The sequence below is a fragment of the Caretta caretta genome, chromosome 6 (assembly GCF_965140235.1).
Source record: "Caretta caretta isolate rCarCar2 chromosome 6, rCarCar1.hap1, whole genome shotgun sequence".
In the NCBI taxonomy this organism is placed as follows: Eukaryota; Metazoa; Chordata; order Testudines; family Cheloniidae; genus Caretta; species Caretta caretta.
This window is the reverse complement of record NC_134211.1, coordinates 91332674-91358493: the sequence shown is the minus strand read 5'-3', so window position 1 is coordinate 91358493 and position 25820 is coordinate 91332674. Positions and strand designations below refer to the sequence as shown.

Sequence of the window (25820 nt, the reverse complement as noted above, 5' to 3'; positions counted from 1 at the left end):
CTTAACAGAGCTGTTCTGGAGCAGCACCATGGAGAGCTCCTTGGAACGTCCCTTAGCAGGTGCAGGTAAAGCTTCAGTCTTTAAACTTCCAACTGTTACAGAATCACGAAAACTTATCATAGACATGGGCTCCTTCTCCAGCCTGAACCATCTGCAAGTCTTAAGCCATCTTTACACACATTTCCCTCTTCCTTCCAGAGACTGGAGGCTCCGGAAATCTGGCCACTACACCAAATGCCAATGTCCTCTTTATAAATGCCTCCCTCATTCAAGAGACAAACACTACAGATTCCAGAAATAGCCTCCCAGGAGCAAGAGCTCTGTATTTCATATAGTGACAGCAGAAGGTGGAAGCTTCCAACTAATTGCCCAGGTCCAATAACCAGCAGCTTGACTGAGGACAACATCCCAATTCTGCTCTCAAAGGTAATTAACCTCCCCAAATGATTTTTCCCTGACAAAGCAATTCTGAAGCCAACACAGTTAATTCATGGACAGATTCTAAATATGTCCAGAGACTTCCTAAGTGCAGATCCCGTCCCTCCTCATCTTCCACTGCCCCCCATTAACATATGACGACATCCATGTCCTCAGCACCCACATTTTACTAAACTCATGGATCATGGGATTTTTGTCCTATTCAAGCCTGTCGACTGTGATGGGTTCCCGCTGGGGTGCCACCTGGAACTGGAGTACCACTGAGCTCTCTGACCCACCAGCCCGGGCTTCCTCTCACACTAAGAACATAAGAATGGCCATGCTGGGTCAGACCAAAGGTCCATCCAGCCCAGCATCCTGTCCACCGACAGTGGCCAATGCCAGGTGCCCCAGAGGGAGTGAACCTAACAGGTAATGATCTAGTGATCTCTCTCCTGCCATCCATCTCCACCTCTGACAAACAGAGGCTAGACACACCATTCCTTACCCATCCTGGCTAATAGCCATTAATGGACTTAACCTCCATGAATGTATCCAGTTCTCTTTTAAACCCTGTTATAGTCCTAGCCTTCACAACCTCCTCAGGCAAGGAGTTCCACAGGTTGACTGTGCCCTGAGTGAAGAAGAACTTCCTTTTATTTGTTTTAAACCTGGTGCCCATTAATTTCATTTGGTGGCCCCTAGTTCTTATATTATGGGAACAAGTAAATAACTTTTCCTTATTCACTTTCTCCACACCACTCATGATTTTATATACCTCTATCATATCCCCCCTTAGTCTCCTCTTTTCCAAGCTGAAAAGTCCTAGCTTCTTTAATCTCTCCTCATACGGGACCCGTTCCAAACCCCTCATTTTAGTTGCCCTTTTCTGAACCTTTTCTAATGCCAGTATATCTTTTTTGAGACAAGGGAACCACATCTGTATGCAGTATTCAAGATATGGGCATACCATGGATTTATATAAGGGCAATAAGATATTCTCCATCTTATTCTCTCTCCCTTTTTTAATGATTCCTAACATCCCGTTTGCTTTTTTGACTGCCACTGCACACTGCGTGGATGTCTTCAGAGAACTATCCACAACGATCCAAGATCTTTCCCGATTAGTTGTAGCTAAATTAGCTCCCATCATATTGTATGTATGGTTGGGGTTATTTTTTCCAATGTGCATTACTTTACATTTATCCACATTAAATTTCATTTGTCATTTTGTTGCCCAATCACTTACTTTTGTGAGATCTTTTTGAATTTCTTCACAGCCTGCTTTGGTCTTAACTATCTTGAGCAGTTTAGTATCATCTGCAAACTTTGCCACCTCACTGTTTACCCCTTTCTCCAGATCATTTATGAATAAGTTGAATAGGATTTGTCCTAGGACTGACCTTTGGGGAACACCACTAGTTACCCTCAACATTCTGAAAATTTACCATTTATTCCTACCCTTTGTTCCCCATCTTTTAACCAGTTCTCAATCCATGAAAGGATCTTCCCTCTTATCCCATGACAACTTAATTTATGTAAGAGCCTTTGGTGAGGGACCTTGTCAAAGGCTTTCTAGAAATCTAAGTACACTATGTCCATTGGATCCCCCTTGTCTACATGTTTGTTGACCCCCCTCAAAGAACTCTAATAGATTAGTAACACCTGATCTCCCTTTACAGAAACCATGTTGACTTTTGCGCAACAATTTATGTTCGTCTATGTGTCTGACAATTTTATTCTTTACTATTGTTTCAACTAATTTGCCCGGTACTGACGTTAGACTTACCAGTCTGTAATTGCCAGGATCTCCTCTAGAGCCTTTCTTAAATATTGGCGTTACATTAACTATCTTCCAGTCATTGGGTTCAGTAGCTGATTTAAAGGACAGGTTACAAACCATAGTTAATTGTTCCACAATTTCACATTTGAGTTCTTTCAGAACTCTTGGGTGAATGCCATCTGATCCTGGTGACATGTTACTGTTCAGTTTCTCAGTTAATTCCAAAACCTCCTCTAGTGACACTTCAATCTGTGACAGTTCCTCAGATTTGTCACCTACAAAAGATGGCTCAGGTTTGGGAATCTCCCTAACATCCTCAGCCGTGAAGACTGAAGCAAAGAATTCATTTAGTTTCTCTGCAATGACTTTATAGTCTTTAAATGCTCCTTTTGTATCTCGATCGCCCAGGGGCCCCATTGGTTGTTTAGCAGGCTTCCTGCTTCTGATGTACTTAAAAAAAACATTTTGTTATTACCTTTTGAGTTTTTGGCTAGCTGTTCTTAAACTCCTTTTTGGCTTTTCTTATTACACTTTTACATTTAATTTGGCAGTGTTTATGCTCCTTTCTATTTACCTCATTAGGATTTGACTTCCACTTTTTAAAAGATGCCTTTTTATCTCTCACTGCTTCTTTTACATGGTTGTTAAGCCACGGTGGCTTTTTTTTAGTTCTTTTACTGTGGTTTTTAATTTGGGGTATACATTTAAGTTGAGCCTCTATTATGGTGTCTGTCAAGGTTCCTTCCCCACTCTGAACTCTAGGGTACAGATGTGGGGACCTGCATGAAAACCTCCTAATCTTACTTCTACCAGCTTAGGTTGAAACTTCCCCAAGGTACAAATTATTTTACCTTTTGCCCTTGGACTTTCGCTGCCACCACCAAACGTTTAACCGGTTACTGGGAAAGAGTTGTTTGGGAACGTCTTTCCCCCCAAAATCCTCACCAAAACCTTGCACCCCCCTTCCTGGGGAAGGCTAGATAAAAATCCTCACCAATTTGCATAGGTGACCACAGACCCAAGCCCTTGGATCTTAAGAACAATGAAAAAAGCATTCCATTTCTTACAAGAAGAATTTTAATATAAGAAAAGGTAAAAAGAATCACCTCTGTAAAATCAGGATGGTAAATACCTTACAGGGTAATTAGGTTCAAAACATAGAGAATCCCTCTAGGCAAAACCTTAAGTTACAAAAAGACACAAAGACAGGAATATCCATTCCATTCAGCACAGCTTATTTTCTCAGCCATTTAAAGAAATCATAATCTAACACATATCTAGCTAGATTACTTACTAAGTTCTAACACGCCATTCCTGTTCTGTCCCTGGCAAAAGCATCACACAGACAGAGAGAGAGGCTTTGTTTCTCCCTCCCCCCAGCTTTTGAAAGTATCTTATCTCCTCATTGGTCATTTTGGTCAGGTGCCAGCGAGGTTATCCTAGCTTCTTAACCCTTTACAGGTGAAAGGATTTTTCCTCTGGCCAGGAGGGATTTTAAAAGTGTTTACCTTCCCTTTATATTTATGACAGTGTCTTTGAAAAGTGTCCATGCAGCTTGCAGGGATTTCACTCTACTCACTGTACCTTTTAATTTCTGTTTAACTAACCTCCTCATTTTTGCATAGTTCCCCTCTCTGAAATTAAATGCCACAGTGTTGGGCTGTTGAGGTGTTCTTCCCACCACAGGAATGTTAAATGTTATTATATTATGGTCACTATTTTCAAGCAGTCCTGTTATGGTTACCTCTTGGACCAGATCCTATGCTCCACTCAGGACTAGATCGAGAGTTGCCCCTCCCCTTGTGGGTTCCTGTACCAGCTGCTCCAAGAAGCAGTCATTTAAAATATCGAGAAATTTTGTCTCTGCATTTTGTCCTGAAGTGACATGTACCCAGTCAATATGGGGATAATTGAAATCCCCCACTATTACTGAGTTCTTTATTTTGATAGCATTTCATCGTCACTATCACTGTCCTGGTCAAGTGGTTGATAAATAGATCCCTATTGTTATATTCTTATTAGAGCATGGAATTACTATCCATAGAGATTCTATGGAACATGTGGATTCATTTAAGATTTTTATTTCATTTGATTCTACATTTTCTTTCACATATAGTGCCACTCCCTCCGCCTCCCCCCTTCCCCCCGGCATGACCTGTTCTCTCCTTCCAATGTATTTTCCAACGTAATCACACCCCAGAATGACTGTGTCCCATTGATTGTCCTCACTCCAGCAGGTTTCTGTGATGCCTATTATATCAACATCCTCCTTTAACACAAGGCACTCTTGTGAACAAGCACTTTAAAAACTTGTCGCTATTTGTCTGCCTTTTTCTGTTGTGTCAGCACTGTGCTGCTGTGACAAGCTGCAAAGCCCTCCAAGCTTGCACTTTCACCAGCATTCACACAGGTAGGGACACACCCAGCTGCAATTACATGCAGGTTCTCCAACCACTAGCCTCCCAGCCTGGGACCCAGAGCACTACTGTCCTGCCTGGTCAAATCTGGCCTGTATATGGGTTTAATACCCGGTCCACCTCTCCCTCAATGTGAAGAGGACATGCACACTTGTGATAACCAAGCTGAGATATTCCCCAGACACCTTAGTCAAACGCACATGTTTAATAAAACATAAAATAAGTTTATTAACTACAAAAAGATAGATTTTAAGTGATTATAGGTGATAGCAAACAGATCAAAGCAGATTACCTAGAAAATAAACTAACAACACAAACTGATCTTAACATACTAGATAGGTAAGATATGAATTAGCAAATTCTCACCCTGAGTGATAAGCAGGCTGGCAGATTCTTAAGGCACAAGCTGCCTTTGCTTTGCAGCTGGGGTTTCCCAGGTTTTCATACATAGGCTAGAAATCCCTTTAGCCTGGGATCATTACTTCCCCCTGTTCAGTCTTTGTTCCTCAGGTGTTTCCAGGTGTGTTGTTGTAGGGAGAGTGAGGTACCATCATGATGTCATTTCCCCCTTTTATATCTTCTTCCCACTTGCTGGAAAGCTCTTTTGCTGTGACCTGGGTCAAATAGTTCCCATTGTGTAGTGCTATCTCTGAGAGGTTTCTACTGTACACAGTTCCTGGGGTAATCCTTGTGCTTGTGTGCATTTCCTCAATAAGCCATTAACATTGTTTTGCCTTTTTACTGTTGTACCTGAAAGGCTGCTTGTGGGTGTTTTCAACCTCACAATATGTTTCAGTAACACATACACAGCCAAACTTCATAACTTCACATACGACAATAGTACATACATGCCAATGAGATATTAATATCTAGCAGCTCAAGACTTTTAGAATGATATCTCACAAGGCACACTTTGTACAAAACATATCCTCATTACATGACAGTGGTGAATAAGGAGGTGCCAGGGTGTCACATCGGCCATGCAGCATTTCTGTACCAATGGGCAAGATGGCACACATCTAATTGCTACTACCACCACGCTTTGATGCCAGCCCTGAAACAAACTTTGTGTTTTGTGACACTTTCAGATCTGAAGGGGGGGGATCTGCAGAAAGACAACAACATCCATTTATGAAGTATCAACAGTGGCACCCAGATACTATTGTGATGAGCTTGTTCGAAATGCCCCAGGGTAGGTAAAAGAGAGATTAGAGAGACAGCGACATTACGGAGAGGCTGTGTTTTCCCAGAAGGAGAGGGAACGTGAAGAAATATCACAATCCAGAGAAGGAAGAAAGACATAAGGTAAGAATTGACCAACCTGACAAAGGTGGCTGAGCCAACATCCCTCATCTCCCCTGTGATCTGAATTACACGAGAGGATGAGCAGAAGACAATGCCCACTTTAGCATGTGTCCCACCAACAACAAGTTAAGCGAACCAGCAGGAATGATCAGGACCATATCATAAACGTGTGAAAGTACTGATCTCCCGGGGTGCTCCTGACACTAGACACACATATACATTTTACTGAGCACCCAGTGTCTCCAGAGCTAAACATGGCCACAGATGACCGCAACATCACTGGATCAGTACTTACTGGCATTAGCAGCAACTGAAGGGAAGTGCCAGGAGTGCCATGAGATTCCTCCCTGCAGACTGAAGATTAGGGTTACCCTGCTTGCCAAGCCACCAAGGTTGATTGGAAGGGTTGCTCTGGCAGGTGTGAAACTTACATGGCTCATGCCAGTTTCACTCCTGATACTGACAGCTATAAGTATTGGCAGAAGGAGTGGCAAGGACAGGGCTCTCATCTCACTTGGTTGCTGGGAAAGGGCATGGGGTACTAGCAGAGAAGTAGCTCCCCACACCTCCTGGCTGGAGCAAGGGAGAGGCAAACAGAAGTGAGAGCATCAAGATGAGGTTAACAGATCTCAGAGAGACATGGCTACATCCCAGTTCACACTGTTGTCTCACAGAAAGTAGTAAATACTCCCCCAATTTGCAGATCATCAAGAGGTGCTGAGAACTGCCTAGCTGAGAACATTAGCATCAAAAGTGGCCCATGAGGGACAGAAAAAGAGAGTGAGATTGAAGAGGTTTCCTTGGAGCTAAGTGGGAACCTGGCTATGAGTCCCCAGGGAACCTGTTTCTTTCTTAATCTGCTTTGTATTTAATTGTTTCCTAATTACTATGTCCCTGTTTGGCCCCAACAGGCTCAGGAACTAGTGCTGCCACTGAGGTTTCCTATCTCTCGACTGAAACAGTGGGTTATTCAGGGTCTCCTGTTTAGCTGCTGAACAGAAATTATTATTACAGAACGAGCATCGTGTTCTTTATATTCCAGCAGCACCCACAATGTTCTGCGTACTGTCTACGCTCACAGGCAGACACAGTCCCTGCCCCATGGAGTTGGCAGGCTAAGTGAGTGAGCAGCATACAAAGGGCAGAAGACATGGGAGGAAACAGCCAGTCAGAATATATATACAATATTTTAAAATAAATACCAGCTATCCCCAAGTCATTCTCTATTGGGCCATTGTCAGTCGGCTAGTTTCTTGTAGCTTTGTTAACTGATGTGGGCCTTGACGAGGGATATGGAGGCTGTGAGAGAGAAGGTGGTAATGGCCATTTGGATCGGTCCAGGCCTGGACGATGAAACAAAAAATAGTCGTGGGAGCAGCACATAAACAGGGGGTTGAGGCTGGCATCACTGCCGGAGTAAAGGGTGGGGGTGGGGAGGCTGACAAGATAGGAGATGTCAGTGCCAGATTGAGAGCCCTGAAGACTGATGGCCTCTGTTTATCTACAGAACAGATGCAGCATGGGCAATCCCCGGGGCTGGTGTCCCTCACAACACTTACTGCCACCTGCCAGTGCACCATGCCCCTGGAGGGACTCACCCTCAGGCTGAGAAGGCAATGCAGTCTCTCTTGGCCACTACTGATGGCCAACAAGAGGCCAATTAGTGCCAGGTCTGATGGGGGATTTTCTGATGACTCATCCATGAGGCACCAGACTGAGACCCAACAAACACAGTCCACAGAGACCACTGAATAGCTGTCAGGTAGTAAAGGCTTTCAGTTACTACTCATCTGGGGCTGGATTGGGACCAGTGCACTATAAACAAAGGACTCTGTATGCCGTTCCCCAGTCACACTGCAGGGTCATTGTCTTCTGCATATCTGACACTTTGCTAGCTCAGCCATCCCAAGTCTGGTGCTAGAAGACCACGTTCCTAGTTATTGTCAGCTAAAATGCTCCTCTCCATTATACTCCCCCAACAGCAAGACAAGCCAGGATACTACGCTCACTGAAGGAGTTTCAGCTGCTCATGCTATGCCTGAATTTGCTTCACAGCCTCCATATCCCTGGCTTTCCCCTCTCAGCAGCCCAAGACTTGAAGAAAATGCAGGCCATGGCACTAAGCCCTCTTGCATCGCATTGACTCATTCTGCCAAGGCACAAGTGCTGACACAGCGAGTCTTGGCTGCCAAGTGGGGAGAGTACAGCACAGCTCCAATGAACAGGACCCTTTTCTGCTGCCCAGAGCACATATCGGCAAACCATCAGATGCAGCATGACAGAGGTTAATGAGGCCATGGAGACACATGGCAAAAGGTCGGAGTTTTGCAAGGGCTGCTGGGAACAGCTGTCAAACTACAAGCAGTCTGTAGCACCGGCAACTCCACCACCTCAGCTTCTCTCCGAGCAGCTACAATGCAGCCCTTCTGCAGACCCAGGTTTCAAAGGTACAGTCTTTTTAAAACACTTCTCGTGCTGGGGAAGGTGCCAGATTGACAAGCCTGGGATCTGGAGGCTTCTGAGCCAACAGCTACAACTTAGGCAGCGGCAGAGCAAGCTTCCTCCCATCACACTGCTCACAGGCCTGATCAACTCTAGGAGAGTTCAGTCTCCCACTCAGTCCTTGGCCACTACACTAAAGTTGCCAACACAGGTGTCAGTTGATTATGAGGGCAGGTCATGTGCTGTGCACGCCTGTCCACTAGGAACTGAACTGAGAACCCACCACCTCTATTTGCATAGACTAATGGACAGCTGCCAGAAAGTCGTGATTTTCACTCACTACCAACCAGTGCTGGATTGGACCCAGCATCCAAGAGTGCAAGCCATAGTCCTCAGGGCTACTGGAGAGTTATGGAGATGGCAGAGACATGGGCAAACAGAGAGAGAAAGCTCCAGACTCCCAAATTTGTCAATCTGGCATCTACTACCAGTTTCTTAAAGTGCATCAGTGACACTCATCTGTGATCAGAAGAGCTACAATAAACATTATTTCTTTCGTTGAAGGAGAAGGTGAGAGCAACCACAGGTTGCTCTGCAAGACACTCCTAAGCACTTTGCATTAGTTAAACCAAAATATATGTTACTAAATACTAAGAGGAGTTGTGTGGGGCACTGGTGGTGCTGGAAAGGGGATGGATGGCCCAATCCACTAGCTCTTCACCTCAGGACACAGGAGTCTAACTCCTACATGTGTTAGGTGAAAAATTAAATAGGCTTGGTAGTCCGACTGCAAAATTACTGCCTAATTTGGCATAGATCAGCACAATCCATATTCTCTACTCTGAAGAGTCCCCAGCTCTAGTTCGGCAGAGGGGCTGCAGGGCAGGGACAGGACTGAAACACAAGGATCTGTGGGTCAGGATTGAAGGGCACTGGCAGTGCAGGTGGGGAGGTCCCAGAACTGAGAAACAAGAGATCTGCTGGACAAGTTTGAGAGGCCTTTGCGGAGAGGTTGTACTTTATATCTTCATTCCTGTCACTACAGATGCTATTTTTATTCATATTAATTAGTTACATCAGAACACAGTGACAGAAAGCCTGGCAACGAAGAGTCCCTTAAATTGCCCAATTACTTCTCAGTTTCTTCAGGGATGCTCTGCAGCCCTGACTGATCCCAGAGGATTCACCACTCGTCCACCATATCTGCCCCATGTTAATTCACTCAAACCTTGTGTTACAGCCCGCACCTACTAACTGGCCAAGCAGGACAGAGACAAGACTCTCTTGCTGTTGCTAAGCAACACAAGGCCACCTGTCTTCCCACTCCCCCAGCAGCTCAGTGCACTACATCAGTAGCGCTGCACTTCAGTCTAAGCAGCAAGGAGCCTGAAGTGGGAATCATCCCAGTGGCTGACTGACTAAGCCAGTAGCTTGGTGGATTGCATTGCCTTTGGTCGAACTCTCTTTGCTTGCCAAGCCTCTGGGGACAGAGCCCTGTGCTGTGGTCACCTTACCTGTGATTTGAGGTAGGCATACTCCTGTGATTCATATGGGACACTCCGAAGAGAAGTGAGGTAGTCATAGGTGATAACAGCTGTCTGAAAACCAAGCCAGAAACAGTATGAAGACTCTGCAATAATCTCTGATCAAGCAACAAACTTTTATTAAAGGGACTCTTTCTATTTAGCTTTAGGCCCTAAATTTAAGTTTAGTTTAAAATAAAAGGGTCACAAGGAACAAAAAGTAATACAAATAAAAACATTCATGTCAATGAAAATCAGTGGTTTACACTTATGGAAAAATTCCCTGCAGGGCAGGAAACTCAGTAACATGGAACTATTAAAAACAAGTAATACTCTGTACTTCTAGAGCACCTTCTATTCCAGGCCATCAAAGCACTTTCCAGGCATTAATGAATTAAACATCCCCGCCCCCCTGGGAGATAGGTCAGGAAAATGTCCAAGTGGGGAAAATCAAAGGACAGAGCAGGGAAGTGACTTGGCCAGTGTCACTCAGTGAGTCAATTGCAGAGCCGGGAACAGAACTGAAAGAAGCCTGGATACCCAATCATGTGTCTTAGCCACAAGCCAGGCCCCACAATGTACATGACAAGCAGGATGTGAAACTAACCAGAAACAGCCTGAGGCTTGCATGTGAACGGGAGTCTTTCCCTTTTCCTCCTACCCAATCCCTGAAGGCAAATCCAAGATAGGCAATGTCAGAACAGCTGCCATGGTGTCAATTGTGATGTCTAAGCCATTACTGAAGGGATGGGTACAGGAGAGGTCAGACTACCACCCATCCGTACCACAGCTACTCCTGTGGTTTGGTAACTGATTAGCATTACAGTCACCTTCATTGGTTACAAATAGCACAATTCAGTTTGTATCCACGTAGCAGCTTTTCAGCTGTTGTACTCACACCTACTACACTACCTGGCTGTATTCATACCAGTGAGTGCTGGGAAAACCTGGGCAGCTAGCCCTTCCTCCTGGCCTCAGCCAGGGAGAGAGTGGCCAAAAGATATGCAAGCAGAGCAGCGGAAGGGGCAATGCTTTCTGGGATGTCCAATGCACAGAGAGAACCAGTCAACCTGGTTACAAAGATATAATATGGGGATCCAACTACATGCAAAAGAACAATGCTATGACCTGGTTAAGGAAGACAACCATGTAGCGAAGCTACCAGCAAGGGTGAAACACTCTTAGCTACCCTAGTTATTAACCCTGTTAACAATGTGACTGGGTGGACACAAACCATGTTTGGAGTTGACCAGGCAACTGGTCATAAACTAGGTTAAAAGTTGTAATGTAGACAAGGTAACCCTTTTCAAGTGCCTAAGTGACCGATGGGCCTAAATCCTATTTCCACAAGAGACTCAGGCACTGAGGAGTGTAAGTTTCATTAAAATTAATGAGGAGTTAGGCTCTGAAGATCCTAGATCACGTTTGGAAATGGGACGTACATGCTTTTGAAAATTTTATCCTAGGCCTAAAGTTCCTCTCTCTCTCCACAGTCAGGAAGGGCAGGAATGGAGATGGAAATATTCAGAGCATTTTCTCTAAGTTCTAGCAGCATTGGGCATGGAACACTTGTTGTTATGAACCACTTAATAGCAGATTCTCTGTAATGGAAGTCTTTTAATCAGGATTTGAGGATTTCAGTTACTCAGCCAGAGGTTGTGGGTCTATTACAGGAGTCGGTACATGAGGTTCTGTGGCCTGCGATGTGCAGATCAGACTAGATGATCACAACAGTCCCTTCTGTTCTTAAAGTCTATGAGTCTAATTGTAGCACGTACAATAAGAATTCCCATCTGGATTTCAATCTCCACTACCACCTCGGGGCTCAGTCCCTTTGTAATGACAAGGGCCATCTGCAACAAACAGATCTGGGGGGAGGGATAGCTCAGTGCGGGGGAGAGATAGCTCAGTGGTTTGAGCATTGGCCTGCTAAACCCAGGGTTGTGAGTTCAATCCTTGAGGGGGCCATCTGGGACAAAAATTGGGGATTGGTCCTGCTTTGAGCAGGGGGTTGGACTAGATGACCTTCTGAGGTCCCTTCCAACCCTGATATTCTATGATTTCCAAAATCTCAAAACTTACGGGCATTTGATTCTGTGGTGGGATGAATGCCCAGCACCACTGTAAAACTTGATGGGCCCCCTTACACAAAGTACAGCCAATATGTTCACAAGCCCAGCTCCCTGGAGACAAAGGAGACAATGTCATTTCTGCATTAAAAAGAGAATCACTAGACATGAGCAATGGACAAACTGTGGAAGTCTCAGACAAGCCTCAACCCAAAGCTCTGTGCTCTGGGGTGAGGTTGGGAATCAGATACAAACAGGGTTTTGCGACTCCCTTTTTGAATGGAGGTTTCTGATATTTCCTGGTTTTGAAGTTGGAAACCTGTTAGGAGAAGCCTTTTCTTGTGATTTTTCAGCCCTTCCTGTCTCTGCTGAAGCCAGGAGCTGCAGAGGTACGTGAAGAAGTATTTGGAGAAAGACTTTACCAAGCATTTTCCAACATCAAAAAATAGCTTTGGAACAGGGGGACCTTTGGATCAGCTTTGGGTGAAGGTTTGGGCTGGTTCTTATGTTGTCTCTTGTCCATGAAGGTAATTATCACTTCCAACTTGAAAAGAACCAGCTACAGTATGCCCTGCATTACAGAGGAAGAGGGAATTTAATTAAGCAGTTACTAATTACATCGTAATCTTGAACAACAAATTAGTATTATGATGATTCTGATAGGCAACTCTGACATTGCTAAATCCCCAAAAGTGTCTCAGATGCACTTCAGCTAAGGCATAGGATGTTAACTTGATGCTTTCTGAAAAGGCAGATTCAGTGTTAGACCCTGGAAGAAGCAGAGGGCAAACAAAGCAGCTTTGTCAGATTTCTAATGCTATCCAGAATGCAGAGGTTTTCTTTGACTTGCTGCTATCCAGGCCCCGAAGAGCACCTCACTTTCATCAAAGATTAGTTCTTTGCACTCTGTGCTCCAGAGGAACTGATCTTCATAAGATATAAGAACACCTATGAGATCATCCAGTCCCTCTTGATGGCAATGCAGGATTAGTGCCCATAGTGCATTTTCCAGCCTTTAGTCGAGTCTAGTTTTAAAATTCTCAGAGGATGGAGCTTCCACTTTGAGTTATCCAGTTGCTGGCTTCCCACTCCCCTCAAGTTATCAGCTGATCTCCCCATCTCCTGGGAGGAGGTCTCCACTCAATGTCCCTGCCTTTCAGTGTTTTCTCTCTGCTGGTCCCTCAAAGACTGACCAGACATGAGCAAAACCCGATTCCCCAAACCTGAGCTCAGGCAAGAGTTTTCCCCCAAGTCACATAAGCAAGGAAGTTTAACAAGGACAGATGAATAAGCATGGATAAATTGAGAACTGATGCAAACCTTCTAGCAAAACTCAAACTTGTCAGAGCTCTGAGGATATAGTGGCAGGTCAGATTTGTTGTCTTCCCTCTCCACGTTTTTTTTTCATGTTTACAACTGTTGCTGCTGAATTTGGCCTGCACACGTCCCTGGAGACAGTGCCCCTAGCTGCAGCCTGGCTTTGCCCCAAGAGGTTGAGTTAAGCATCCACACTTTTGGGTACTTCTCTGAATATAACTTTTGAACATTTTGAAGTTCACCTACCATGATTGAAGCCCTCCTTCCCCCCCAGAAAATCACAAACAATTATGGGAGCTTACCGACTAAGCAGGGGTCTGCCCAGGCTGGATTAAAGGACAGGCATTATAGGCCCACATCAAGCTCCCGAGCTCCCAGAGTCACATGTTTGCAATAGAATCTAAGCTCTCATTTTAAAGAAGTCTCCATCCCTTATAGTTAGGGAGAAACACTTGAAAATTAAGAAGTTAACACCCTCTGACCCTCATAAAGAGCAGATCCCTAGGGCTGGGAAGGCAGAGTCATTAGTGCAGCAGCATAGCAGAAATTCACACTGGAGCAACCTGACCATACGAGGCCTTGTGTATGTTAGAAGAAATAAACCATTTTAAAAAGAATTCTACACATTTTTTAAAAAAAACAGAGTATTCCAGTACTTACAGGGGCTAGAGACCACCAGCAGATTTTATTGTGGGATATTCTGTTTGCGGCTGCTGCTGTAAAACCCTGTAATATGTGGAGGCAACATGGTCTAGTAGTGGATTGAGCCTGGGAGCAATGAACTGCTGACTTCTAACAGCTCTGCCACCGACACCCTCTGTGGCCATGGGCAAGTCACTGCACCTCTCTATACCTCAGTTTCCCCTGGGGTGTATGGGTGATCAGTGGTTTTTGTACAGTGAACATAAGAACGGCCGTATGGGGTCAGACCAATGGTCCATCTAGCCCAGTATCTGGTTGTGACGTTGCACTCCATATGTTTTTATGAAAATATGCTAATGAGTGTGACTATCATGCAACTGGAATATGCTTCATGCAAAAGGTCTCTTGTAAGGTATCATTACAAAGCTTAGAATCTACTGAGTGTGGTCATCCTATTTGTATGAATGTATCATTCTTGTATCTGAAACTAGGAATATAAAATATAACTCTGAGGTCTTACTGTAGTTATGCAAAGTGTGAGCCATTAATGATGGTTTAAAATCTTGATGGCTCCCATCAACAAAGACAATTGACTGTAGAAGGCTCGGTTTACTTGCAAGCCTTCCTGTGAGTCAGGCCTGGAAGAATGAAGGCTTCGGGTCTCAGAGACCACATGACCATGTCACCTGGTACTGGAATCGATCTTAAACCTGGTGCTTTTCTATTTAGAAGGAGGGGAGGGGACCCAAAGAGACAAAAGATTCCCGCCTTGTGCCAAAGATGTATAAGGGGGTGGAACAGAACAAAGGGGGCTGCAATCATGAGAAATCCCCTAGCTACCACCTGAGCTGGAACAAGGACTGTACCAGGGAAGGGATTGGGCCCACACTAGAAAGGAGTCTAGTCTGTGAAAGAAGCTTATTGGAACATCTCTGAGGGTGAGATTTACCGGCATTTAGTTTCTTACTGTAGTAGGCTTAGACTTGTGTGCTGTTGTTTTAATTTGCTTGGTAATTTACTTAGTTCTATCTGTTATTACTCGGAACCACTTAAATCCTACTTTTTATACTTAATAAAATTAATTCCTGGGGGAGCAAACAGCTGTGCATATCCCTTTATCAGCGTTATAGAGGGCGAACAATTTATGAGTTTACCCTGCATAAGCTTTATACAGAGTAAAACGGATTTATTTGGGGTTTGGACCCCATTGAGAACTGGGTATCTGGGTGCTAGAGACAGGAGGACTTCTTAAGCTGTATTCAGTTAAGTCTGCAGCTTCTGGGGGACATGGTTCAGACCTGAGTCTGTATTTGCAGCAGGGTAGCATGTCTGGCTCAACAAGGCAGGGTACTGGAGTCCCAAGCTGGCAGGGAAAATGGGCTCAGAAGTAGTCTCAGACCATCAGGTGACAGTCCCAAGGGGGTCTCTGTGACCGAACCCGTCACACCGGTATTTCCACAGTGGTCAATGACAGGTGCTTTGAAGTGAATGAACAAAACAGGCAATCATTGAGTGATCCACTCCCAGCTTCCGGCAATCAGAGGCTACAGACACCTAGCACATGGGGTTGCATCCCTGAGCATCTTAGCTAATAGCCATTGATATACCTAGCCTTCATTAACTAATTCTTTTTTTTAACCCAGTTATACTTTTGACCTTCACAACATCCCCTGGCAACAAGTTCCAAAAGTTAACTGTGCGTTGTGTGAAGAAGTACTTCCTTTTGTTTGTTTTAAATCTGCTGCCTATTAATTTCCATTGAGTGACCCCTAGTTCTTGTGTTATGTGAAGGAGTAACAACACTTCCACATTCACTTTCTCCGCACCATTCATGATTTTATGGACCTCTGTCATATCCCCCCTTAGCCATCTCTTTTCCAAGCTGAATAGTCCCAGTCTTTTTAATCTCTCTTTACAAAGAAGCTGTTCCGTACCCTTAATCATTTTTGTTAACCTTCTCTGTACCTTTTCCATTTCTAATATACCTTTTTTGAGATGGGGTGTCCGGAACTGCACACACTATTCAAGGTGTGGGCGTACCATAGATTTATATAGTGTCATTATGATATTTTCTGTCTTATTATCTATCCTTTTCCTAATGGTTCCTAACATCCTGTTATTTTTTTGACTACCGCTGCACACTGAGCAGATGTTTTCAGAGAATGACTCCAAGATCACTTTCTTGAATGGTAACAGCTAATTTAGACCCCATCATTTTGTATGTGTAACTGGGATTATATTTTCTAATGCACATTACTCTGCATTTATCAATATTGAATTTCATCTGCCATTTTCTTGCCCAGTCATCTAATTTTGTGAGATCCCAGCTCTTCACAGTCTGCTTTGGACTTAACTATCATGAGTCATTTTGTATCATCTGCAAATTTGGCCACCTCACTTTTTTCCAGGTCATTTATGAATAAGTTGAACAGCACTGGTGCCAGTACATATCCCTGGGAGACACCACATTTACCTCTCCACAATCTGAAAACTGACCATTATATTCCTACCCTTGGTTTCCTGTCTTTTAACCAATTACTGATCCATGAGAGGATCTCCCCTCTTATCCCATGACTGCTTACTTTGCTTAAGAGCCTTTGTCAAAGGCTTTCTAAAGTCTTACTGCTTACTTTGCTTAAGGACCTTGTCAAAGGCTTTCTAAAGTCCAAGTGCACTGTATCCACAGGATCACCCTTGTCCACATACAGTATTGTTGACCCCCTCAAATAATTCTAATAGATTGGTGAGGCATGATTTATCTTTATAAAAGCCATGTTGACTCTTCCCTAACAAATCATGTTCATCTATATGTCTGCTAACTATAGTAAAGAACAGAATTTCAACCAATTTGCCTGGTACTGAAGTTAGGCTTATCGGCCTGTAATTGCCAGATCACCTCTGGAGTCTTTTTTAAAAATCAGCATCACATTAGCTATTCTCCAGTCATCTGGTACAGAAGCTGATTTAAGTGATAGGTTACATACCACCTTTAATAGTTCTGCAATTTCATACTGGAGTTCCTTTAGAACTCTTGGGTGAATACCATCTGGGCCTGGTTACTTATCACTATTTAACTTATCAGTTTGTTCCAAAAACTCCTCTACTGACTCCTTAGTCTGGGACCCTGAAATGATAAAGTGCTAAGTACCATACTTTGCATTATGTTTAATAAGGTGGTGGGAGTTGATGTTTCTGCCATACACTTCCAAAACAAACATCTTCTTAGGTCCCAGACATTCCTCACATCACTTTCTGCTCTGGCCTACACATCTTTCCAGCCTGCATGTATACACGGTAATGGATTCTGAGATCAGCTACAGAACCTACTTCTTGCAGTCCTGCTCTCAGGAGGCGCTCCTTGTAATTCTCACTAATGAAGCGTTTTTAAAAAGTGCAGACGATGCAGGCTGACAGCTGCTTAGCACCAGGGGCTTGTAAGTGATGGAATTCCTGGCCTGAAGCGACAAACGTATGGCACAACAGAGGTGCAGGGCAGACTGATCTCCTACACAGTTACTGATCTTCCTTGTTTCTGGCTGCTAATGGATTCTCCAGAGAGGGCTCTCATGGAGAGGGTCACAACCTGTCTGGCTGTCAGCTGCCATGCTCATGTTTTTGGATGCTGCGATCAACATCTGTGGTGAAATGAAGGTAACACGCATCCAGGACTAGTGGGGCTCTTCGGCATTTATTTTAGAAACAGTGTGTGTGCTGCCCCCACATGCGTCTCCTGCCTTACCTCTCCCATTTTACCCTTTCCCTGACAATAATCCCCCAAAAAACACATTCAGACACCTTCCCCTCCCCAAATTCCTCCCACTAAGGACCCCTAGAGACAAAGATTACAGGCAGGGTCCCAACACAGTATTCATTCAGCAACATGGTCCTTTCAATGAGCTGTTATTGCAGGGGAAAGAGGAGCCACCATCAAGGATGTGGTAAGCAGCTTCAAAGCAAAATGACTGGAAAAAGCAGTGGGGTGATGCAAAGGACTGAGTTCTGGATAAGAAGTGGATGAAGGGGATGTGGGGTAAAGAGCCATAGCAAAGTGGGTGTAGCCCCACAGGGCTGTCCAGATTGAGTCCTCAATAAGGTATGTGTTCACTCATTGTCACAGCGTCTCTCTTCCTCTTCACTGTAAATTACCGGCTAGCCCTTCTACATGTTTAACCTCTTTTCCCCACACAAATAATAAAACAGAGGAAAAACCCAAATTCCTGGAGCTCAGAGCCAACTATGCTCTTGAAATATATCAATACAGTAAACTAAGCACCAGGACTGAGCTCCTGTGAACTACATTTCCCTCTTGAGGATCCTTCTAACCCAGCCAGTAAATCTCTCACCCTACCCTCACACAACCTGCCAGGGTGCAACTTACTGTGGCAATGGCTCTGCCCACCCGAACAGCTCCAAAATCATTGGGATCCAGGTACTTGCTGCTGTACAGGTAGAAACCAGAGCTGGCTGCTGCCAGAGAGACAAGTTTCAAGGCCCTTCTGGCCATCCTGGCGACCACTGCAGAGACACAAAACAGGAACCTTCACCACTTGAGTGGAAGAAGGGAGTACATGAGGAACAATTCAGGCCAACCTTGGCCAAAAATTCAAAGTCATCCAAATGCTTCCTTCCAGAACTCATTTTTCAGGTTGATCAGCTGTCAAGTGAGCATATGAAGGCCTGTTAGGGCAGAGGACCCTATTAGTGCAAGCCTCATGGTTTCACCCAGGGTTGTGAGTTCAATCCTTGAGGGGGCCATTTAGGGATCTGGGGCAAAAATTGAGGATTGGTCCTGCTTTGAGCAGGGGGTTGGACAAGATGATCTCCTGAGGTCCCTTCCAACTCTGATATTCTATGATTCTATGATTCTATCTCTGGCTATGAGAGGAGAGTGTGGTCTAGTGCTTAAAGCAGGGGCCCTGGGAAACAAGTCTTCCAAGTTTTCGTAATCCCCGCTCTGCCACTGACTGGAGCGCTGCCTGGCCATGCCTCTGTGTGGGAGCCGGGGAGGGGACATGCTGCTGCTTCTGGGAGCTGCTTGAGGTAAGCACCATCCAGAGCCTGCACTCCTGAGCCTCTCCCTGAGCCCCAACCCCCTGTCCCAGCCCTGACCCCCTCCCACCCTCCGAACCCCTTGGTCCCACCCTGGAGCACCCTCCTACACCCCAAACTCCTCATCCCCAGCCACACACCCCAGCCACACCCCCAGCCGGAGCCCTCCCCCCCTCCCCCCCCCCGCCTGGAGCCCCCTCTTGCACCCTGAACTCCTCATTTCTGGCCCCAACCAGAACCCTCACCCCTTCCAGCACCCAACCCAATTTTGTGAGCATTCATGGCCCACCACACAATTTCTATTCCCAGATGTGGCCCTCGGGCAAAAAAGTTTGCCCATGTCTGGTATAGATCATAATAAGACCACAAGCCCAGGGAGAGAAGGATATTTTCAGGAGTTTATGGAAGGAAGGAGAGTCCTAATCCAGGGGGACGGGTGTGAAAGGGGCTTGCTTGGTCCTGGGAAGAAAGCCAGGTGATTTGGGGAGATCCAAAATGGGGAGTGAATAAAATGAAGGTAGATGATTGGACTTAGGTGAAATAAGATGGAGAGTGGGAATACCTGATGCTGGTGAGGGTAACCCTGAGAGTTGTAGGTTGATGAGGGTCTGAGAAGACAGTTTGTGGGGTAGGGAGGTGATGAGAAGGAGCTGAGAGGTTCAAAAGATGGTTTGCAGACTTGATGTATGAAGAGAGGGAAATTGTGACATGTTGGAGGTGCTTGGAGGAGTAGGACTGACTTGGAGGGGGCCTAGCAGGTACAGGGGTGCTGGAATCATGGTTCTGCACCCAAAATGAATAGCACTTGTAGTCTTATACCTATGCCACCCCCCCCCCCCCCCCGCCTCGGTGCTACAATACTTACAAAGTGGGATCTGAGTTACTACAGAGAATTCTTTCCTGGGTATCTGGCTGGTGAATCTTGCCCTATGCTCAGGGTTCAGCTGATCGCCATATTTGGGGTCAGGAAGGAATTTTCCTCCGGGGCAGATTGGAAGAGGCCCTGGAGGTTTTTCTCCTTCCTCTATAGCATGAAGCACAGGTCACTCGCTGGAGGATTCTCTGCTCCTTGAAGTCTTTAAACCATGATTTGAGGATTTCAATAGCTCACACATAGGTGAGAGGTTTATTGCAGGAGTGGGTGGGCAAGATTCTGTGGCCTGCATTGTGCAGGAGGTCAGACTAGATGATCATAATGGTCCCTTCTGACCTTAATGTCTATGAATCTATACTTCTCTGTGCCTTAGTTTCATAGTGATCAGTAGGCAGGTGCACAAGGAGCTCCGTTCTAAGCTTGTTATTATACTGCAATAGTTGTCTACTGCCTAGAGGCCACAAATAAAAGATCAGGACTCCACTGTGCTAGATACTGTACATACATAAAACGAAAAGATGATCCCTAGCCCTAAAGGGTTTACAATCTAAGTATAAAACAAGAGACAACAGGAGCATAAAACAAACAGCAGGAGCACAAGGCAACAGTGAGTCAGTTATGATTAGTGTAATAAGCAGTAGTCACAGCACACCAGCTGCCTAACCATTATCATGAGTTTTGTAGGCTTTAGTAGGTTTTAAAAGGGGATTTAAAAGAGGACAGTTACAGATTTTTACAGGGAGCTCCTCCCATCGTGGGAAACACAAAGGTGCCTGTTGAAAAATGTTCCAAATGGACAGGCAAGGCTGTCATTATTGATTGAGTGGAGGGGTGAGGGGCAATGTCTCAATAGATGATAGGGTAGAGATATTCCATGAAGTGCCTTAAAAGTAAAAACAAGTAGTTTCTGCTTGACGCAGTGGAAAAGGGGAGCCAGTAGAAGGAGGCAAAGAAGGGGGTGACCTGGCCAAAGTGACAAGCCAAGAAGATACCTGCCTTCTCATCATCATAGGGGAAGAGGCAAAAAATGAATAATCATTTACAATCCTGCCTGAGGCAGTATGGTCCAATAGTTAGAATATGAGACTGGTAATCATGAGACCAGCGTTCTAGTCCGGGTTTTGCCTTTAGCTCAACGTATGATCTTGAGCAAACCTCTTAACTTCTCACTCTCGGTTTCCCTATAAAGTGGGGAAAACAATAATATACCTGTTTCCCTTCTTTAAAGGGCTGTATTAACTACTTATGTTTGTAAAGTGCTTTGAACATGAATTTTATAAGTTCTATTATTATTAATTGAGGCATTTTAGGGTTGGACAGTTTTGTTTTAATGTTAGGCTCTAACTAGATTTCCCCCCTCCCCAAAGGATTTCATGATGTGTCAAAAGCTCTTTAACATTCTCTCTTACCTCTAACATTGTCCTTCCCTGCTTTATTAAATGACACTTTTGATTATTCAAACCTGGAAAGTGTTTACAAATCCACTGTACTTTTTTCCCCTCGTTCCATTGATGCAGTTTTTCCTTTTATATTTCATTTATCTTTGGCAATGGAATTAGGAGGGTCAGTTTCATTTTCCGTTTCTAATCAATTTCACTCCAGTTAAGAACGCCTAAGGCTTCTGGTTTAGATACCCAGCAATTAAAGGAAAAAAATTATCCACATTTCTTTTTTACTTCTATCACAGATCACTACAATCACTGGTGAGTACACTCTCCCTGATGGCAGGCCTTGGGGCTCTACTTCACTCCAAGGGGAGTCCTATGACTCTACCACTCTTAGACTAGATCCCAGACTTCAGCATCCCTGTTCCACAGAGGGGCTCCTTCAGAACAGTCAGTTTGGTCTGGTTCCCGCAGGAATCGGGAACTTGGAAACTTTGGCCTGGATCCAAAAAGCAATCTAGGAGTCGCAATGTTGAACATCACAGAGCCTAACTTTCAGGTACCTAGAAAAAAGTCACAGAACAACACTGCAACCCACAAAGCCCGAGTTAGGCACGCAGGCTTCCTATATAATGAATGGGGAGAGTTAGGTGCCTTAGAATGAAGTTCATAAAAGCAAGCATGCTAGGCGGGGAGCCATCTAAACTAGCCAATGGGAGATGCTGACAACAGGGGTGTGTGCTAAGCCCTGTCCCTCTCACACCATTAGGAACCTATCTCTGTGATCCATGATCCTGGAGACAGGTGGCTTAGGCACCTAAATTGTTTCTTGAGGGAGGAGTTAGGCACCTTCCTTGCTCCACACAAAACAGCCAGAGGAGGTGGCAGGGGAAGAGAGAGAGAGACAGAGGGGGAAAATCAATCTTGGGTCTCTCACATCCCAGCTGAGTGCTTGGTAAATTGTTCCATCGGTTAATTACTCTCACTGTTAAAGATTTATGCCAAACTGTTAAAGATTTATCTCCAAACTGAAATTTTCCTAGCTTCAACTTCCAGCCATTGGATCATGGGACACTTTTCTCCGCTCATTATTAAATATTTCTTCCCCGCGCAGGAACTTACAGACTGTAATCAAGTTATCCCCTTAACCTTCTCTTTGTTCCACTAAACAGACTGAGCTCTTTGAGTCAATCACTATAAGGCATGTTTTCTAATCCCTTCATCATTCTGGTGGTTCATCCCTGAACCATCTCCAATTTATCAACATGCTTCATAAATTGTGCACACCAGAACTGGACACAGTATTCCAGCAGCAGCCACACCAACACTACATACAGAGGTAAAACAATCTCTCCACTTGTACTCCAGCTTCCCCAGTTTATGCATCCAACGATTGCATCAGCCCTTTTGGCCACAGCATAGCACTAGGACCTCATGTTCAGCTGATTATCCACCACCACTCCTAAATCTTTTTCAGAGTCACTGCTTCTCAGGATAGAGTCCCCTATCCTGTAAGTATGGCCTACATTCTTTCTTCCTACGAGTGTGTGTGTGTATATATATATATACACACACACACATACACACACTTAGCTATATTAAAATGCATATTGTTTGTTTGCATTCAGCTTACCAAGCAATCCAAATCACTCTGTATTAGTGACTTGTCCTCACCAAACACCTGTATACAACTGTGGTCTCCAGGCACAAACAATGGAGCACACCATATCTAAGTGTCCCCTTCGTCCTTTCACAGGGGCCTGAAGGACATTCACCAGGACAATGTGATGGCTATCAAATCTAGATATAAATTTGTAGTTGTTGCTACCTACCCAAGCCATACAAAAAAAGACGACCACCTGTCCTCTTCATTATTTACCACTCCCTCAATTTTTGTGTCATCTGCAACCTTTACCAGTGATGATTTTATGCTTTCTTCCAGGTAAAAATGTTAAATAGCACAACACCAAGACCAAATCTCTGCAGGACCACCCACTCAATGATGGTTCCCCATTTACAATTACATTTTGAGACATATCAGCTAGCCAGTTTTTAATCCATTTAATGTGTGTCATGTCAATTTTACATTGTTCTAGTTTTTTAATCAAAATGCTGCATGGTACCATATCAAACACCTTTCAGAAGTCTTAGTGTTGATGTAATATACTATTATCTTTATCAACCAAATTTATAACACCCTCATAAAAAAAAATCAAGTTAGTTTAACAGGATCTATTTTCCATAAATGCATGTTGCTTGACATTCACTATACTATCCTCCTTTAATTCTTTATTAATCGAGTTCCATAGCAGCCAATCCATTATCTTGCCCAGGACCTTCATCAAGGGCCAGATTTTGCATGGGACCAGATCATGCCTCCTAGATCAAGCCCCGCACAGGAGTTAGGCATTCATCCGCCTATCTTCCCCCAGTTTGTGGATCATTCTGGGGCTTAGGCAGGAGATACGCATCAGGCTGCCTAGAGGGAGGCAGCAATGTACATGCTCAGAGGCAGAAACTTAGGTGCCTAGGAAACTTTCACCCTGAAAACTTAGGTACCAACACCTACAGCATTTCACAGGAGTTTCATGGATTGCAGTGGAGCCTAAACTGGGATTTAAACACCTAAATGTGGGGTTTAGGTGCCTATATCCCTTTGTATATTGGGGGTCTTTGTAACTAGCAGGGAACAGTTCATCCTTTTCAATACAAGGCATTATCGGTGAACAGAAATGGGTTAAAACAATAAAGCTCTACACGGCATGAATCTTACTTAACCTTTATTCCAACTTTGCAAGTTTTAGGTAACTGCCACCCAACCTAATACCCTAGCAGACAGCCCCTCACATTCTCTTAGCATCTCCTTGTCAAAGCCTATCCCCCCGTCCTCTCTACAAAGGTGTCTTTAAGGGTTTAGCGTCCCTTTGATCCTAGGTTCAGGCCAGGGAAAAATAAACTTGCAAGCCTGGTTGGAGCCAAGCAGGTGGGCATTTCCCAATTAATGACTCCCCCAGGGTTCCCTTAAGGACCGTTGGTATTCTCTCTAGAAGCATCTCATCTCTGACATTATTTCATCACCTGTTTGCTTCTCCCCAACAATCTCCTTTGATTTAACTCATTGCAATCAAGCAGAATAATATCAAACAGGTAAACTGAGCCACATATACTTTTCATAGAAATATTACAGAAATGCCCCAGGCTCTCCACAATCTCCAAAATATTTTATGGAATAGTTTGAATTAATAACATTTCTAGTCCTATTTTTTGATAAATTTGAGGCCTAAACTACTTGGTAGTGTCTCCTTTTAACAAAGAAAAAAACATGTGTGTCTCTTTTGTTTGTTTTCTTCCCTTCTTTATTATTAAGAACATTTGTCTGAAAACAGGATATAGGTCCATCCGTTCCCACATCTTATTCCCACCTGAAGCCACATTCTGCAGTTTGTGACATCACAGCTATTTCCACTAATTGGAACATCACAAGCAGAGGCTGACAACTTTAGGTGGGAAATAATCAGCAGGAGCAGCTGAGCTCTTAAGCAAGAAAGATCCTGTTTTCATGCTAATATCTCTTAGTAATAAAAAGGGGGGGGGGGGGCAAAAATAACTCCAATATAAGAGATAGAAATAGACTTGGCAGAACCAATTGTATCTCAAGGTTTTCCGTAAGGTGTCAGTGAGTCTTTACCATGTAAATGAGCTATTGTGAAATCCCTAGGGGTATCTTAAAGACACTGTCAGCTGTGAAATATGCCTCTCAACGTAACTGCCTTTCATTATTAAGATCTTTGCTAATGAATCACCTGCTGCTCTTCCTCTATAGACAAACTGGCTTCTTTGACTTTCACTTGACTTAGTCCATGATGCAGCTTAAGTACCATGTGTGTCACTTACAACCAAACTGACCTGAGCTCCCACATTCAATCATTTGACTTGTGTAACTATAGATCCTGCATTGTATGTGTGGAACAACTATGAGCCTGCTTGCAATAATTAATTAAATAAATAAATGATAATAAAATATTTAGCATCTTCACATTTTGTTTTGTGTTTGTTTTCTTTTCATTGACTTTCATACTAGTGAAAGTTGCTGGATTGACTTGGAGTCTCCAATTAGTCAGCACACAGATACTGCACAGGCAGCAAAGGCATGTTTATTCACCGAAGTGTCTGAGCCTTGCCCCAGAGAGACATCCCTTCTACACATGAAGGAGGAATTAAGTCTCTGACCTCTGCAATCCTTGGTCTCTCATCTGAGATAGACAGCAAAGAAAACCAATGATGCCTGTATAACTTTTCATATAGGCCATTAAACAACCACCAGATAACGACGATCGTCAGTCACTACGGACCTCAACAAGATGCAGACTGGGGACCCTAGCGCTATTCACACCTTTTCAATGTTTGGAATAATATGAGCGAAAGGACTAAATGTTAAACTTATATATGATTTAAGCTGTTTATTTGTGACTGGACTTTCAAGAGGTCCTGAGCACCTGCAGCTACCTAAAGCCAATGGGCCTTGAGGTGCTGAATCAACGCCATTGATTTTTCTCAACTCAATTAAAGTTTGTGGGAGGGTGCAGCTTTCAGATAA

At 44.2% G+C, this 25820-nt stretch overlaps 1 protein-coding gene across 5 annotated transcripts in view; it reads right to left on the bottom strand.

Annotated features, from left to right (window-relative positions):
• The window catches only part of ADCK1 (aarF domain containing kinase 1), a 135255-nt gene that overhangs the window by 108120 nt on the left and 1315 nt on the right, over positions 1 to 25820 (bottom strand). For 2 of the 5 annotated variants that reach the window (XM_048854311.2, XM_048854312.2), the window contains exons 2-3: positions 18294 to 18430; positions 9879 to 9962 (exon numbers count right to left, since the gene is read on the bottom strand). In XM_048854311.2, coding sequence (XP_048710268.2) covers positions 9879 to 9962; positions 18294 to 18430 — 221 coding nt within the window. Of the gene's footprint in view, positions 1 to 9878; positions 9963 to 11969; positions 11991 to 18293; positions 18431 to 25820 lie in introns of those variants that run through there. The other 3 variants (XM_048854313.2, XM_048854314.2, XM_075129802.1) reach the window with 2 other exon arrangements.